We start from the raw sequence: 17,306 nt of genomic DNA on the forward strand, positions 1-17,306 counted from the left end.
GTTTCCTACCTGTTGGATGAAAGACAGATGTCCTGAAGCCGGGATCTTTCTGAAGCTGAATCTCCCGCAGTGTGAAGATGGAGGTATCTGTAAGATTCAAAGGAAACAAAAGAGCATGAACGTCCCTTTAAAAAAGAGCTGGTTTTGGATGTGTAGGACTGAGATGAGGTGACTTCTGCTCTGCCTGTGTGGCATGTGATTCATGGTGCTTTGAGTGGTGATGCCCCCTCTCACCTGCTGTAATACCCGAGATACTGTATGTGTTACAGGGAGCACCTCTTACCTTGCCTTTATGACTTTTGGAATTTGAAGCTCTTCTAGGAAACCTCTTTCCCTACTATGGCTACACCTTTTCATTGCTTAAATAGATGTAGGGATCTTCCTGTCACCCCATAGAATATTGCCCTCCCCTCCGCTCTTATGATTTGTGCAACAGCCAGGTGTGAAGGGAGCTCCTTAAGCCCCACCAGCTTTTATTGCTTAGATTTCTGCAACATGGTATGCAGGCTCCTCCTCCACCATACCATCAGCCTGTAAGAATTGGGTTACTGTAAGATCCGCTCTGCGCTCTTTAATGCCTGAAAACCTTGTGCTCCTCTACCATTTGCAGGGCCCTCTCTCACATCCCTGCTTGTATTATTTAGGCTGCTTTAAACTCTCCTGTAATATTAGTAGTGAATATTATTACTCCAAAGTAACAGCTCCCTTTCACTACATGTGCATGAGTGACTACCACTAGCTGCATAGTATCATCACTGTGCCTGTAAGCTTTGCAAGAGTTCCCTTTCATCATTGTGCCTGTGTGATACGTGTTACTGTAAGCTCTCCGAGAGATACCTCTCATCGCTGGGCCTGTATGATATGTGTTACTGTAAGTAATGTGAAGAGCTCCCTCTCATCACTATGATATGTATTACCATAAGCAATATTAAGAGCTCCCTCTCATCACTGTGCCAGTGTGTTACGTGTTACTGTAAGCTTTTGCGAGCTCTCCCTCTCATCACTGGGCCTGGGTGATATGTGTTACCGTAAGCAACATTAAAAGCTCCCTCTCATCACTGTGCCTGCATGATACATCTGACTGTAAGCTCTGTGAGAGCTCCCTCTCATCACTGGGCTTGCGTGATATGTGTTACTGCAAGCTCAGCAAGTGCTCCTTCACATCATTGTGCCTGTGGTGATATGTGTTACTGTAAGCTGTGAGAGAGCTCCCACTTAACATTGGGCCTGCATGATATGTGTTACTGTAAGCAATGTTAAGAGCTCCCTCATCACTGTGCCTGGAAGCTTTTTGATAGCTCCCTCTCATCACTGGGCCTGTGTGATATGTGTTACTGTAAGATCTGCGAGAGTTCCATCTCATCACTGAGCCTGCCTGATATGTGTTACTGTAAGCTCTTCGGAGCTCCCTCTCATCACTGAGCCTGCCTGATATGTGTTCCTGTAAGCTCTGCAAGAATTCTCATTCATCACTTCCCTCGCGTCACTGGGCCTGTGTGGTTTATGTTACAGTAAGCTGTGCGAGAGCTCACTCGCATCATTGTGCCTGTGTAATATGTGTTCCTGTAAGCTGTGCGAGATCTCCCTCTCATCATTGTGCCTGCGTGATATATATTACTGTAAGCTCTGGGTGAGCTCCCTCTCATCTCTGTGCCTGCATGATATCTGTTACTGTAAGCTCTGGCAGAGATCCCTCTCATAATTTTGCCTGTGTGATATATGTTACTGTAAGATCTGCAAGAGATCCCTCTTATCACTGTGCCTGTAAGCTTTGTGATAGCTCCCTCTCATCACTGGGACTGTGTGATATGTGTTACTGTAAGATCTGCGCGAGCTCCCCCTTATCACTGGGCCTGCGTGATATGTGTTACTGTAAGATCTGTGAGAGCTCCCTCTCATCACAGTGCCTGTGTGATATGTGTTACTGTAAGCTCTGCTAGAGCTCATTACCATCACTGTGCCTGTGTGATATGTGTTACTCTAAGCTCTGTGAGAGCTCCCTTTCGTCACTGTGCAAGTGAGATATGTGTTACTATATGCTCCGCGAGATCTCCCACTCATCACTGTGCCTGTAAGCTTTGCGAGAGCTCATTCTCCTCACTGGGCCTACGTGATATGTGTTACTGTAAGCTCTGCCAGAGCTCCCTTTTATCACTGTGCCTGTGTGATATGTGTTTCTGTGATAGCTCCTACACATCACTGGGCCTGTGTGATGTGTTACTGTAAGCTCTGCGAGAGCTCCCTCCCATCACTGTGCCTGTGTGATATGTGTTACTGTAAGCTTTGCGAGAGCTCCCTCTCATCACTGGGCCTTTGTGATTTGTGTTACTGTAAGCTCTTCGGAGCTCCGTCTCATCACTGAGCCTGCCTCATATGTGTTACTGTATGCTCTGCAAGAATTCTCATTCATCACTGTGCCTGTGTGATATGTAATACTGTATGCTCTGCGAGAGCTCCCTCTCATCACTGTGCCTGTGTGATATCTGTTACTGTAAGCTGCGCAAGAGTTTCCTCGTGTCACTGGGCCTGTGTGGTATATGTTACAATAAGCTGTGCGAGAGCTCCCTCTCATCACTGTGCCTTCATGATATGTGATACTGTAACCTCTGTGATAACTCCCTCTCATCACTGTGCCTGCAGGATACGGTTACTGTAATCTCTGTGATAGCTCCCTCTCATCATTGGGCCTGCGTGATATATGTTACTGTAGGCTCTGGTTGAGCTCCCTCTCATCTCTGTGCCTGCATGATATCTTTTTCTGTAAGCTCTGGCAGAGCTCCCTCTCATAATTTTGCCTGTGTGATATCTGTTACTATAAGGTCTGCAAGAGCTCCCTCTTATCACTGTGCCTGAACGCTTTGTGATTGCTCCCTCTCATCACTGGGACTGTGTGATATGTGTTACTGTAAGATCTGTGACAGCTCCCCCGCATCACTGGGCCTGCGTGATATGTGTTACTGTAAAATCTGTGAGAGCTCCCTCTCATCAAAGTGCCTGTGTGATATGTGTTACTGTAAGCTCTGCAAGAGCTCCCTCCCATCACTGTGCCTGTGTGATATATGTTACTCTAAGCTCTGTGAGAGCTCCCTCTCATCACTGTGCCTCTAAGCTTTGAAGAGCTCCTCTCATCACTGTGCCTGGAAGCTTTGTTATAGCTCCCTCTCATCACTGGGCCTGTGTGATATGTGTTACTGTAAGATCTGGGAGAGCTCCATCTCATCACTGTGCCTCTAAGCTTTGCGAGAGCTCTCTCTTATCACTGGGCCTGCGTGATATGTGTTGCTGTAAGCTCTGAAAGAGCTCCCTTGCATCATAATGCCTGTGTGATATGTGTTACTGTAAGCTCTGTGAGAGGTGCCTCGCATCACTGGGCCTGTGTGGTATGTGTTACTGTAAGCTCTGTGAGAGCTCCCTTTTATCACTGCGACTGTGTGATATGTGTTACTGTAATCTCCGAGATAGCTCCCTCTCATCACTGGTCCTGCATGATATGTGTTACTGTAACCTCTGTGAGAGCTCCCTCTCATCACTGTGCCTGTGTGATATTTGTTACTGTAATCTCTTTGATAGCTCCCTCTCATCACTGGGCCTGGTGATATGTGTTACTGTAAGCTCTGCGCAAGCTCCCTCTCATAACTATGCCTGCATGATATGTGTTACTGTAAGCTCTGCCAGAGCTCCCTCTCATCATTTTGCCTCTGTGATATGTGTTACTGTAAGCTCTGCGAGAGCTCCCTCTGATCACTGTGCCTTTAAGCTTTGAGGTGCTCCTCTCATTACTGTGCCTGGAAGCTTTGTGATAGCTTCCTCTCATCACTGGGCCTGTGTGATATGTGTTACTGTAAGATCTGGGAGAGCTCCATCTCATCACTGGGCCTGCCTGATATGTGTTACTGTAAGTTCTGCAAGAGTTCTCACTCATCACTGGTCTGCGTGATATGTGTTACTCTAAGCTCTGCGAGAGCTTCCTCCCATCACTGAGCCTGCCTGATATGTGTTATTGTAAGCTCTGCAAGAGTTCTCATTCATCACTGTCTGTGTGATATGTACTACTGTATGCTCTGCGAGAGCTCCCTCTCATCACTGTGCCTGTGTGATGTGTTACTGTAAGCTGTGCAAGAGTTCCCTCGCTTCACTGGGCCTGTGTGATGTGTGTTACTGTAATCTCAGTGATAACTCCCTCTCATCACTGTGCCTGCAGGATATGGTTACTGTAATTTCTGTGATAACTCCCTCTCATCACTGTTCCTGCAGGATATGCTTATTGTAATCTCTGTGATAGCTCCCTCTCATCACTGGGCCTGCATGATATATGTTACTGTAAGCTCTGGGTGAGATCCCTTTCATCTCTGTGCCTGCATGATATCTGTTACTGTAAGCTCTGCAAGAGTTCTCACTCATCACTGGTCTGCGTGATGTGTGTTACTCTAAGCTCTGCGAGAGCTCCCTCCCATCACTGTGCCTGTGTGATATGTGTTACTGTAAGCTTTGCGAGAGCTCCCTCTCATCATTTTGCCTGTGTGATATGTGTTACTGTAAGGTCTGCGAGAGCTCCCTCTCATCACTGTGCCTCTAAGCTTTGAAGAGCTCCTCTCATCACTGTGCCTGGAAGCTTTGTGATAGCTCCCTCTCATCACTGGGCCTGTGTGATATGTGTTACTGTATGATCTGGGAGAGCTCCATCTAATCACTGGGCCTGCCTGATATGTGTTAGTGTAGGCTCTGCAATAGTTCTCACTCATCACTGGGTCTGCTTGATATGTGTTAGTGTAAGCTGTGCAAGAGATCCCTCCCATCACTGTGCCTGTGTGATATGTGTTACTGTAAGCCTTGTGAGAGCTCCCTCTCATCACTGGGGCTGTGTGATTTGTGTTACTGAAAGCTCTTGGGAGCTCCCTCCCATCACTGAGCCTGCCTAATATGTGTTATTGTAAGCTCTGCAACAGTTCTCATTCATCACTGTGTCTGTGTGATATGTACTACTGTATGCTCTGCGAGAGCTCCCTCTCATCACTGTGCCTGTGTGATATGTGTTACTGTAAGCTGTGCAAGAGTTCCCTTGCTTCACTGGGCCTGTGTGATTTGTGTTACTGTAAGCTGTGCGAGAGCTCCCTCGCATCACTGTGCCTGCAGGATATGGTTACTGTAATCTTTGTGATAACTCCCTCTCATCACTGTGCCTGCAGGATATGCTTACTGTAATCTCTGTGATAGCTCCCTCTCATCACTGAGCCTGCATGATATATGTTACTGTAAGCACTGGGTGAGATCCCTTTTATCTCTGTGCCTGCATGATATATATTACTGTAAGCTCTGGCAGAACACCCTCTCATAATTTTGCTGTGTGATATATGTTGCTGTAAGCTCTGCAAGAGCTCCCTCTTATCACTGTGCCTGTAAGGTTTGTGATAGCTCTCTCTCATCACTGGGACTGTGTGATATGTGTTACCGTAAGATCTGCGAGAGCTCCCCCTTATCACTGGGCCTGCGTGATAGGTGTTACTGTAAGCTCTGCCAGAGCTCCCTCCCATCACTATGCCTGTGTGATATGTGTTACTCTAAGCTCTGTGAGAGCTCCCTTACATCACTGTGCCTGTGTGATATGTGTTACTGTATACTCTGCGAGAGCTCCCTCTTGTCACTGTGCCTGTAAGCTTTGCGAGAGCTCCCGCTCATCACTGTGCCTGTGTGATATTTGTTACTGTAATCTCTTTGATAGCTCCCTCTCATCACTGGGCCTGTGTGATATGTGTTACTGTAAGCTTTGAAAGAGCTCCCTCGCATCATAATGACTGTGTGATATGTGTTACTGTAAGCTCTGTGAGAGCTCCCTCGCATCACTGGGCCTGTGTGGTATGTGTTCCTGTAAGCTCTGTGAGAGCTCCCTTTTATCACTGTGACTGTGTGATATGTGTTTCTGTAATCTCTTTGATAGCTCCCTCTCATCACTGGGCCTGTGTGATATGTGTTACTGTAAGCTTTGAAAGAGCTCCCTCGCATCATAATGACTGTGTGATATGTGTTACTGTAAGCTCTGTGAGAGCTCCCTCGCATCACTGGGCCTGTGTGGTATGTGTTCCTGTAAGCTCTGTGAGAGCTCCCTTTTATCACTGTGACTGTGTGATATATGTTACTGTAATCTCCGTGATAGCTCCTTCTCATCACTGGGCCTGCGTGATATGCGTTACTGTAAGCTCTGCAAGAGCTGACTCTCATCACTGGTCCTGCATGATATATGTTACCGTAACCTCTGTGAGAGCTCCCTCTCATCACTGTGCCTGTGTGATATTTGTTACTGTAATCTCTTTGATACCTCCCTCTCATCACTGTGCCTGGGTGATATGTGTTACTGTGAGCTTTGCGAGAGCTCCCTCTCATCATTTTCCCTGTATGATATGTGTTACAGTAAGGTCTGCGAGAGCTCCCTCTCATCACTGGGCCTGTGTGATTGACATGTGTTACTTTATGATCTGGGAGAGCTCCATCTCATCACTGGGCCTGCCTGATATGTGTTAGTGTAGGCTCTGCAAGAGTTCTCACTCATCACTGGGTCTGCTTCATATGTGTTACTGTAAACTCTGCGAGAGCTCCCTCCCTCCACTGTGACTGTGTGATATGTGTTACTGTAAGCTTTGTGAGAGCTCCCTCTCATTACTGGGCCTGTGTGATTTTTGTTACTGTAAGCTCTTGGGACCTCCCTCCCATCACTGAGCCTGCCTGTTATGTGTTATTGTAAGCTCTGCAAGAGTTCTCATTCATCACTGTATCTGTGTGATATGTACTACTGTATGCTCTGCGAGCGCTCCCTTTCATCACTGTGCCTGTGTGATATGTGTTACTGTAAGCTGTGCAAGAGTTCCCTCGCTTCACTGGGCCTGTGTGATGTGTGTTACTGTAAGCTGAGCGAGAGCCCCCTCGCATCACTGTGCCTGAGTGATATATGTTACTGTAATCTCTGTGATAACTCCATCTCATCACTGTGCCTGCAGGATATGGTTACTGTAATCTCTGTGATAACTCCCTCTCATCACTGTGCCTGCAGGATATGCTTACTGTAATCTCTGTAATAGCTCCCTCTCATCACTGAGCCTGCATGATATGTTACTGTAAACTCTGGGTGAGATCCCTTTTATCTCTGTGCCTGCAGGATATCTGTTACTGTAAGCTCTGGCAGAACTCCCTCTCATAATTTTGCTGTGTGATATATGTTGGTGTAAGCTCTGCGAGAGCTCCCTCACATCACTGTGCCTCTGTGATATGTGTTACTGTAAGATTTGCGAGAGCTCCCTCTCATCATTTTGACTGTGTGATATGTGTTACTGTAAGGTCTGCGAGAGCTTCCTCTCATCACTGTGCCTCTAAGCTTTGAAGGGCTCCTCTCATCTCTGTGCCTGGAGGCTTTGTGATGGCTCCCTCTCAGCACTGGGCCTTCCTGATATGTGTTACTCCTCACTGGGCCTGTGTGATATGTGTTACTGTATGATCTGGGAGAGCTCCATCTCATCACTGGGCCTGCCTGATATCTGTTAGTGTAGGCTCTGCAAGAGTTCTCACTCATCACTTTGTCTGTGTGATATGTGTTACTGTAAACTCTGCGAGAGCTCCATCCCATCACTGTGCCTGTGTGATATGTGTTACTGTAAGCTTTGTGAGAGCTCCCTCTCATCACTGGGCCTGTGTGATTTTTGTAACTGTAAGCTCTTGGGAGCTCCCTCCCATCACTGAGCCTGCCTGATATGTGTTATTGTAAGCTCTGCAAGAGTTCTCATTCATCACTGTGTCTGTGTGATATGTACTACTGTATGCTCTGCGAGAGCTCCCTCTCATCACTGTGCCTGTGTGATATGTGTTACTGTAAGCTGTGCAAGAGTTCCATCGCTTCACTGGGCCTGTGTGATGTGTGTTACTGTAAACTGTGCGAGAGCTCCCTCTCATCACTGTGACTTTAAGCTTTGAGGTGCTCCTCTCATTACTGCGCCTGGAAGCTTTGTGATAGCTTCCTCTCATCACTGGGCCTGTGTGATATGTGTTACTGTAAGCTCTGTGAGAGCTCCCTCGCATCATAATGCCTGTGTGATATGTGTTACTGTAAACTCTGTGAGAGCTCCCTCGCATCACTGGGCCTGCGTGGTATGTGTTACTGTAATCTCTGTGATAGCTCCTTCTCATCACTGAGCCTGTGTGATATGTGTTACTGTAAGATCTGGGAGAGCTCTATCTCAGCACTGGGCCTGCCTGATATGTGTTACTGTAAGCTCTGCAAGAGTTCTCACTCATCACTGGTCTGTGTGATATGTGTTACGCTAAGCTCTGCGAGAGCTCCCTCACATCATTGTGCCTCTGTGATATGTGTTACTGTAAGCTTTGCGAGAGCTCCCTCTCATCATTTTGCCTGAGTGATATGTGTTACTGTAAGGTCTGCGAGAGCTTCCTCTCATCACTGTGCCTCTAAGCTTTGAAGAGCTCCTCTCATCACTGTGCCTGGAAGCTTTGTGATAGCTCCCTCTCCTCACTGGGCCTGTGTGATGTGTGTTACTGTATGATCTGGGAGAGCTCCATCTCATCACTGGGCCTGCCTGATGTGTTAGTGTAGGCTCTGCAAGAGTTCTCACTCATCACTTTGTCTGCGTGATATATGTTATTGTAAGCTATGCAAGAGTTCTCATTCGTCACTGTGTCTGTGTGATATGTACTACTGTATGCTCTGCGAGAGCTCCTTCTCATCACTGTGCCTGTGTGATATGGGATACTGTAAGCTGTGGAAGAGTTCCCTTGCTTCACTGAGCCTGTGTGATTTGTGTTACTGTTAGCTGTGCAAGAGCTCCCTCGCATCACTGTGCCTGTGTGATATATGTTACTGTAATCTCTGTGATAACTCCATCTCATCACTGTGCCTGCAGGATATGCTTACTGTAATCTCTGTGATAGCTCCCTCTCATCACTGAGCCTGCATGATATGTTACTGTAAGCTCTGGGTGAGATCCCTTTTATCTCTGTGCCTGCATGATATCTGTTACTGTAAGCTCTGGCAGAACTCCCTCTCATAATTTTGCTGTGTGATATATGTTGCTGTAAGCTCTGCCAGAGCTCCCTCACATCACTGTGCCTCTGTGATATGTGTTACTGTAAGATTTGTGAGAGCTCCCTCTCATCATTTTGCCTGTGTGATATGTGTTACTGTAAGGTCTGCGAGAGCTTCCTCTCATCACTGTGCCTCTAAGCTTTGAAGGGCTCCTCTCATCACTGTGCCTGGAAGCTTTGTGATGGCTCCCTCTCCTCACTGGGCCTGTGTGATATGTGTTACTGTATGATCTGGGAGAGCTCCATCTCATCACTGGGCCTGCCTGATATGTGTTAGTGTAGGCTCTGCAAGAGTTCTCACTCATCACTTTGTCTGCGTGATATGTGTTACTGTAAGCTCTGCGAGAGCTCCATCCCATCACTGTGCCTGTGTGATATGTGTTACTGTAAGCTTTGCGAGAGCTCCCTCTCATCACTGGGCCTGTGTGATTTTTGTTACTGTAAGCTCTTGGGAGCTCCCTCCCATCACTGAGCCTGCCTGATATGTGTTATTGTAAGCTCTGCAAGAGTTCTCATTCATCACTGTGTCTGTGTGATATGTACTACTGTATGCTCTGCGAGAGCTCCCTCTCATCACTGTGCCTGTGTGATATGTGTTACTGTAAGCTGTGCAAGAGTTCCCTCGCTTCACTGGGCCTGTGTGATGTGTGTTACTATAAACTGTGCGAGAGCTCCCTCTCATCACTGTGCCTCTAAGCTTTGAAGAGCTCCTCTTATCACTGTGCCTGTAAGCTTTGTGATAGCTCCCTCTCATCACTGGGACTGTGTGATGTGTTACCGTAAGATCTGCGAGAGCTCCCCCTTATCACTGGGCCTGCGTGATAGGTGTTACTGTAAGATCTGCGAGAGCTCCCTCTCATCTCAGTGCCTGTGTGATATGTGTTACTGTAAGCTCTGCGAGAGCTCCCTCCCATCACTTTGCCTGTGTGATGTGTTACTCTAAGCTCTGTGAGAGCTCCCTTTCATCTCTGTGCCTGTGTGATATATGTTACTGTAATCTCCGTGATAGCTCCTTCTCATCACTGGGCCTGTGTGATGTGTTACTGTAAGCTCTGCAAAAGCTGACTCTCATCACTGGTCCTGCATGATATGTGTTACTGTAACCTCTTTGATAGCTCCCTCTCATCACTGGGCCTGGTGATCTGTGTTACTGTAAGCTTTGCAAGAGCTCCCTCTCATCACTGTGCCTCTAAGCATTGAAGTGCTCCTCTCATTACTGTGCCTGGAAGCTTTGGGATAGCTCCCTCTCAGCACTGGGCCTTCCTGATATGTGTTACTGTAAGCTCTGCGAGAGTTCTCACTCATCACTGGTCTGCATGATATATGTTACTGTAAGCTCTGCGAGAGCTCCCTCCCATTACTGTGCCTGTGTGATATCAGTTACTGTAAGCTTTGCGAGAACTCCATCTCATCACTGGGCCTGTGTGATTTGTGTTACTGTAGGGTTTTGGACCTCCCTCTTATCACTGAGCCTGCCTGATATGTGTTACTGCAAGCTCTGGAAGAGCTCCCTTTTATCACTGTGACTGTGTGATATGTGTTACTGTAAGCTCTGCGAGAGCTGACTCTCATCACTGGGCCTGTGTGAAATTTGTTACTGTAATCTCTTTGATAGGTCCCTCTCATCAATGGGCCTGAGTGATATGTGTTACTATGAGCTCTGCGCAAGCTCCCTCTCATCATTTTGCCTGTGTGATATGTGTTACTGTAAGCTCTGCGAGAGCTCCCTCCCATCACTGTACCTATGTGAAATGTGTTACTGTAAGCTTTGCAAGAGCTCTCTCTCATCACTGGGCCTGTGTGATTTGTGTTACTGTAAGCTCTTCGGAGGTCCATCTCATCACTGAGCCTGCCTGATATGTGTTACTGTAAGCTCTACAAGAGTTCTCATTCATCACTGTGTCTGTGTGATATGTACTACTGTATGCTCTGCGAGAGCTCCCTCTCATCACTGTGTCTGTGTGATATGTGTTACTGTAAGCTGTGCAAGAGTTCCCTTGTGTCACTGGGCCAGTGTGGTATATGTTACAGTAAGCTGTGCAAGAGCACACTTGGATCATTGTGCCTGAGTGATGTGTGTTACTGTAAGCTGTGCGATAGCTCCCTCATCACTGTGCCTGAGTGATATGTGTTACTGTAATCTCTGTGATAACTCCCTCTCATCACTGTGCCTGCAGGATATGGTTACTGTTATCTCTGTATAGCTCCCTCTCATAATTTTGCCTGTGTGATATATGTTACTGTAAGCTCTGTGAGAGCTCCCTTTCATCACTGTGCCTGTAAGCATTGCGAGAGCTGTCTCTCATCACAGGGCCTACGTGATATGTGTTACCGTTAGCTCTGCGAGAGCTCCCTCACATCATAATGCCTGTGTGATATGTGTTACTGTAAACTCTGTGAGAGCTCTCTCGCATCACTGGGCCTGCGTGGTATGTGTTACTGTAAACTCTGCGAGAGCTCCCTTTTATCACTGTGACTGTGTGATATGTGTTACTGTAATCTCTGTGATAGCTCCTTCTCATCACTGAGCCTATCTGATATGTGTTACTGTAAGATCTGTGAGAGTTTCATCTCATCACTGAGCCTGCCTGATATGTGTTACTGTAAGCTTTGCGAGAGTTCCCTTTCATCACTGGGCCTGTGTGATTTGTCGTACTGTAAGCTCTTCGGAGCTCCCTCTCATCACTGAGCCTGCCTGATATGTGTTCCTGTAAGCTCTGCAAGAATTCTCATTCATCACTGTGCCTGTGTGATATATGTTACTGTAAGCTGTGCAAGAGGTCCCTCGCATCACTGGGCCTGTGTGATATATATTAGAGTAAGCTGTGCGAGAGCTCACTCACATCATTGCGCCTGTGTAATGTGTGTTACTGTAAGCTGTGCGAGATCTCCCTCTCATCATTGTGCCTGCGTGATATGTATTACTGTAATCTCTGTGATAGCTCCCTCTCATCTCTGTGTCTGCATGATATCTGTTACTGTAAGCTCTGGTAGAGCTCCCTCTCATAATTTTGCCTGTGTGATAGCTCCCTCTCATCACTGGGACTGTGTGATATGTGTTACTCTAACCTCAGTGAGAGCTCCCTTATATCACTGTGCATGTGTGATATGTGTTACTGTATGCTCTGCAAGATCTCCCACTCATCACTGTGCCTGTAAGCTCTGCGAGAGCTCCTTCTCCTCACTGGGCCTACCTGATATGTGTTACTGTAAGCTCTGCGAGAGCTCCCTTTTTTCACTGTGCCTGTGTGATATGTGTTACTGTAATCTCTGTGATAGCTCCTTCTCATCACTGGGCCTGCGTGATATGTGTTACTGTAAGATCTGTGAGAACTCCCGCTCATCAGAGTGCTTGTGTGACATGTGTTACTGTAAACTCTGCGAGAGCTCCCTCCCATCACTGTGCCTGTGTGATATGTGTTACTCAAAGCTCTATGAGAGCTCCCTTTCATCACTGTGCCTGTGTGATATGTGTTACTGTATGCTCTGTGAGACCTCCCTCTCATCACTGTGCCTGTAAGCTTTGCGAGAGATCTCTCTCATCACTGGGCCCTTGTGAAATGTGTTACTGTAAGCTCTGCGAGAGCTCCCTTGCATCATAATGCCTGTGTGGTATGTGTTACTGTAATCTCTGTGATAGCTCCTTCTCATCACTGGGCCTGTATGATATGTGTTTACTGTAACCTCTGCGAGAGCTCCCTCTCATCACTGTGCCTGTGTGATATTTGTTACTGTAATCTCTTTGATAGCTTCCTCTCATCACTGGGCCTGCGTGATTTGTGTTACTGTAAGCGCTGCGAGAGCTGACTCTCATCACTGGGCCTGCATGATATGTTTTACTGTAACCTCTGCGAGAGCTCCCTCTCATCAGTGTGCCTGTGTGATATGTGTTACTGTAAGCTCTGCAAGAGCTCCCTCTCATCACTCCGCCTCTAAGCTTTGAAGATCTCCTCTCATCACTGTGCTTGAAAGCTTTGTGAGAGCTCCCTCTCATCAGTGTGCCTGTGTGATATGTGTTACTGTAAGATCTGGGAGAGCTCCATCTCATCACTGGGCCTGCCTGATATGTGTTACTGTAAGCTCTGCAAGAGTTCTCACTCATCACTGGGTCTGCGTGATATGTGTTACTGTAAGCTCTGCGAGAGCTCCCTCCCATCACTGTGCCTGTGTGATATGTGTTACTGTAAGCTCTTCGGAACTCCCGCTCATCACTGAGCCTACCTGATATGTGTTACTGTAAGCTCTGCAAGAGCTCCCTTTTATCAATGTGACTATGCGATATCTGTTACTGTAATATCTGTGATAACTCCTTCTAATCACTGGGTCTGTGTGATATGTGTTACTGTAAGCTCTGCGAGAGCTCCCTTTCATCACTTGGCCTGCGTGATATGTGCTGCTGTAAGCTCTGCGAGAGCTGACTCATCACTGGGCCTGCATAATATGTGTTACTGTAATCTTTTTGATACCTCCCTCTCATCACTGTGCCTGGATGATATGTGTTACTGTAAGCTCTGCGCAAGCTCCCTGTCATAACTGTGCCTGCATGATATGTGTTACTTTAGGCTCTGCCAGAGCTCCCTCTCATTATTTTGCCTGTGTGATATGTGTTACTGTAAGCTCTGCGAGAGCTCCCTCTCATCTCTGTGCCTCTAAGCTTTGAAGAGCTCCTCTCATCACTGTGCCTGGAAGCTTTGTGATAGCTCCCTCTCATCACTGGGCCTGTGTGAGATGTGTTACTGTATAATCTGGGAGAGCTCCATCTCATCACTGGGCCTGCCTGATATGTGTTAGTGTAGGCTCTGCAAGAGTTCTCACTCATCACTGGGTCTGCGTGTTATGTGTTACTGTAAGCTCTGCGAGAGCTCCCTCCCATCACTGTGCCTGTGTGATATGTGTTACTGTAAGCTTTGCGAGAGCTCCCTCTCATCACTGGGCCTGTGTGATGTTTGTTACTGTAAGCTCTTGGGAGCTCCCTCCCATCACTGAGCCTGTCTGATATGTGTTATTGTAAGCCCTGCAAGAGTTTTCATTCATCACTGTGTCTGTGTGATATGTACTACTGTATGCTCTGTGAGAGCTCCCTCTCATCACTGTGCCTGTGTGATATGGGTTACTGTAAGCTGTGCAAGAGTTTCCTCGCGTCACTGGGCCTGTGTGATGTGTGTTACTGTAAGCTGTGCGAGAGCTCCTTCGCTTCACTGTGCCTGCGTGATATGTGTTACTGTAATCTCTGTGATAACTCCCTCTCATCACTGTGCCTGCAGGATATGCTTCCTGTAATCTCTGTGATAGCTCCCTTTCATCACTGGGACTTTGTGATGTGTTACTGTAAGATCTGCGAGAGTTCCCTCTCATCACAGTGCCTGTGTGATATGTGTTACTGTAATCTCTGCGAGAGCTCCCTCCCATCACTGTGCCTGTGTGATATATGTTACTCGAAGCTCTATGAGAGCTCCCTTTCATCACTGAGCCTGCCTGATATGTGTTACTGTAAGCTCTGCAAACATTCTCATTCATCACTGTGCCTGTGTGATATGTACTACTGTATGCTCTGTGAGAGCTCCCTCTCATCATTCTGCCTGTGTGATGTGTGTTACTGTAAACTGTGCGAGAGCTCTCTCTCATCACTGTGCCTGTGTGATATGTGTTACTGTAATCTCTGTGATAACTCCCTCTCATCACTGTGCCTGCAGGACATGGTTACTGTATTCTCTGTGATAGCTCCCTCTCATCACTGGGCCTGCATGATATCTGTAACTGTAAGCTCTGGCAGAGCTCCCTCTCATAATTTGCATGTGTGATATATGTGCCTGTAAGCTTTGCGAGACCTCTCTCTCATCACTGGGCCTGCGTGATATGTGTTACTGTAAGCTCTTCCGAGCTCCCTCTCATCATTGTGCCTGTGTGATATCTGTTACTGTAAGCTGTGCAGGAGTTCCCTCGCATCACTGGGCCTGTGTGGTACATGTTACAGTAAGCTGTGCAAGAGCTCACTCGCATCATTGTGCCTGTGTGATGTGTGTTACTGTAAGCTGTGCAAGAGCTCCCTCTCATCACTGTGCCTGCGTGATATGTGTTACTATACTCTCTGTGATTACTCCCTCTCATCACTGGGCCTGCGTGATATATGTTACTGTGAGCTCTGGGTGAGCTCCCTCTCATCTCTGTGCCTGCATGATATGTGTTACTCTAAGCTCTGCAAAAATTCTCATTCATCACTGTGCCTGTGTGATATGTACTATTGTATGCTGTGCAAGAGCTCCCTCTCATCACTGTGCCTGCGTGATATGTGTTACTGTACTCTCTGTGATTACTCCCTCTCATCACTGGGCCTGCGTGATATATGTTACTGTAAGCTCTGGCAGAGCACCCTCTCATAATTTTGACTGTGTGATATATGTTACTGTAAGCTCTGCTAGAGCTCCCTCTTATCACTGTGCCTGAACGCTTTGTGATAGCTCCCTCTCATCACTGGGACTGTGTGATATGTGTTACTGTAAGATCTGCAAGAGCTCCCCCGCATCACTGGCCCTGCGTGATATGTGTTAGTGTAAAATCTGCGAGAGCTCCCTCTCATCACAGTGCCTGTGTGATATATGTTACTGTAAGCTCTGCAAGAGCTCCCTCCTATCACTGTGCCTGTGTGATATGTGTTACTCTAAGCTCTGTGAGAGCTCCCTTTCATCCCTGTGCCAGTGTGATATGTGTTACTGTATGCTCTGCCAGATCTCCCTCTCATAACTGTGCCTGTAAGATTTGCGAGACCTCTCTCTCATCACTGGGCCTGCATGATATGTGTTACTGTAAGGTCTTCGGAGCTCCCTCTCATCACTGAGCCTGCCTGATATGTGTTACTCTAAGCTCTGAAAAAATTCTCATTCATCACTGTGCCTGTGTGATATGTACTATTGTATGCTGTGCGAGAGCTCCCTCTCATCACTGTGCCTGAGTGGTATGTATTACTGTAAGCTCTGGGTGAGCTCCCTCTCATCTCTGTGCCTGCATGATATCTGTTACTGTAAGCTCTGGCAGAGACCCTTTCATAATTTTGCCTGTTTGATATATTGTTGGACTTGGCCCTTTTGCCCTGAAGTTTTTCGTTTTTTAATGCATGTTAGATCAAATAACCAGTGTTTAGGTGCAGGTGCTCCCTTCTCCAAAGATGGCTGCCACAGGCCCCTGCTACTGCAGAGTGGTATTTACTAGTAGCACCCTAGCTTAAGTGAGTGAGGGACTGTAAGCTCAACGAGAGCTCCCTTTTATCACTATGCCTGTAAGCTTTGTGATAGCTCCCTCTCATCACTGGGACTGTGTGATATGTGTTACTGTGAGATCTGCGAGATCTCCCCCTTATCACAATGCGTGTGTGATATGTTTTACTGTAAACTCTGCGAGAGCTCTCTCCCATCACTGTGCCTGTGTAATATGTGTTACTCTAAGCTCTCTGAGAGGTCCCTTTCATCACTGTGCCTGTGTGATATGTGTTACTGTATGCTCTGCGAGAGCTCCCTCTCATCACTGTGCCTGTAAGCTTTGCAAGAGCTCTCTCTAATCACTGGGCCCTTGTGATATGTGTTACTGTAGGCTCTGCGAGAGCTCCCTCACATCATAATGCCTGTGTGGGATGTGTTACTGTAAGCTCTGTGAGAGCTCCCTTTTATCACTGGGCCTGCGTGGTATGAGTTACTGTAATCTCTGCGAGAGCTCCCTTTTATTACTGTGACTGCGTGATATGCGGTACTGTAATCTCTGTGATAGCTCCCTGTCATCACTGGGCCTGCGTGATATGTGTCACTGTAAGCTCTGCGAGAGCTGACTCTCATCACTGGGCCTGCATGATATGTGTTACTGTAACCTCTGTGAGAGCTCCCTCTCGTCACTGGGACTGTGTGATATGTGTTACTGTGAGATCTGCGAGAGCTCCCTTTTATTACTGTGACTGCGTGATATGTGTTACTGTAATCTCTGTGATAGCTCCCTCCCATCACTGTGCCTGTGTGATATGTGTTACTCTAAGCTCTGTGAGAGCTCCCTTTCATCACTGTGCCTATGTGATATGTGTTACTGTATGCTCTGTGACAGCTCCCTCTCATCACTGTGCCTGTAAGCTTTGCGAAAGCTCTCTCTCATCACTGGGCCCTTGTGATATGTGTTACTATAAGCTCTGCGAGAGCTCCCTCTCATCACTGGGCCAGCATGATATGTGTTACTGTAAGCTCTGCCAG

At 47.1% G+C, this 17,306-nt stretch overlaps 1 protein-coding gene across 7 annotated transcripts in view; it reads right to left on the bottom strand.

Moving 5' to 3' along the window:
* CDK18 (cyclin dependent kinase 18) overlaps positions 1–17,306 on the bottom strand; it is a 1,155,230-nt gene that overhangs the window by 235,764 nt on the left and 902,160 nt on the right. For all 7 annotated transcript variants that reach the window (XM_085624142.1, XM_085624143.1, XM_085624144.1 and 4 more), the window contains one exon: positions 10–87. In XM_085624142.1, the coding sequence (XP_085480268.1) occupies positions 10–87 (78 nt within the window). The remainder of the gene's footprint in view (positions 1–9; positions 88–17,306) is intronic.

This window comes from Triturus cristatus, chromosome 1_1, assembly GCF_964204655.1.
Source record: "Triturus cristatus chromosome 1_1, aTriCri1.1, whole genome shotgun sequence".
NCBI lineage: Eukaryota > Metazoa > Chordata > Amphibia > Caudata > Salamandridae > Triturus > Triturus cristatus.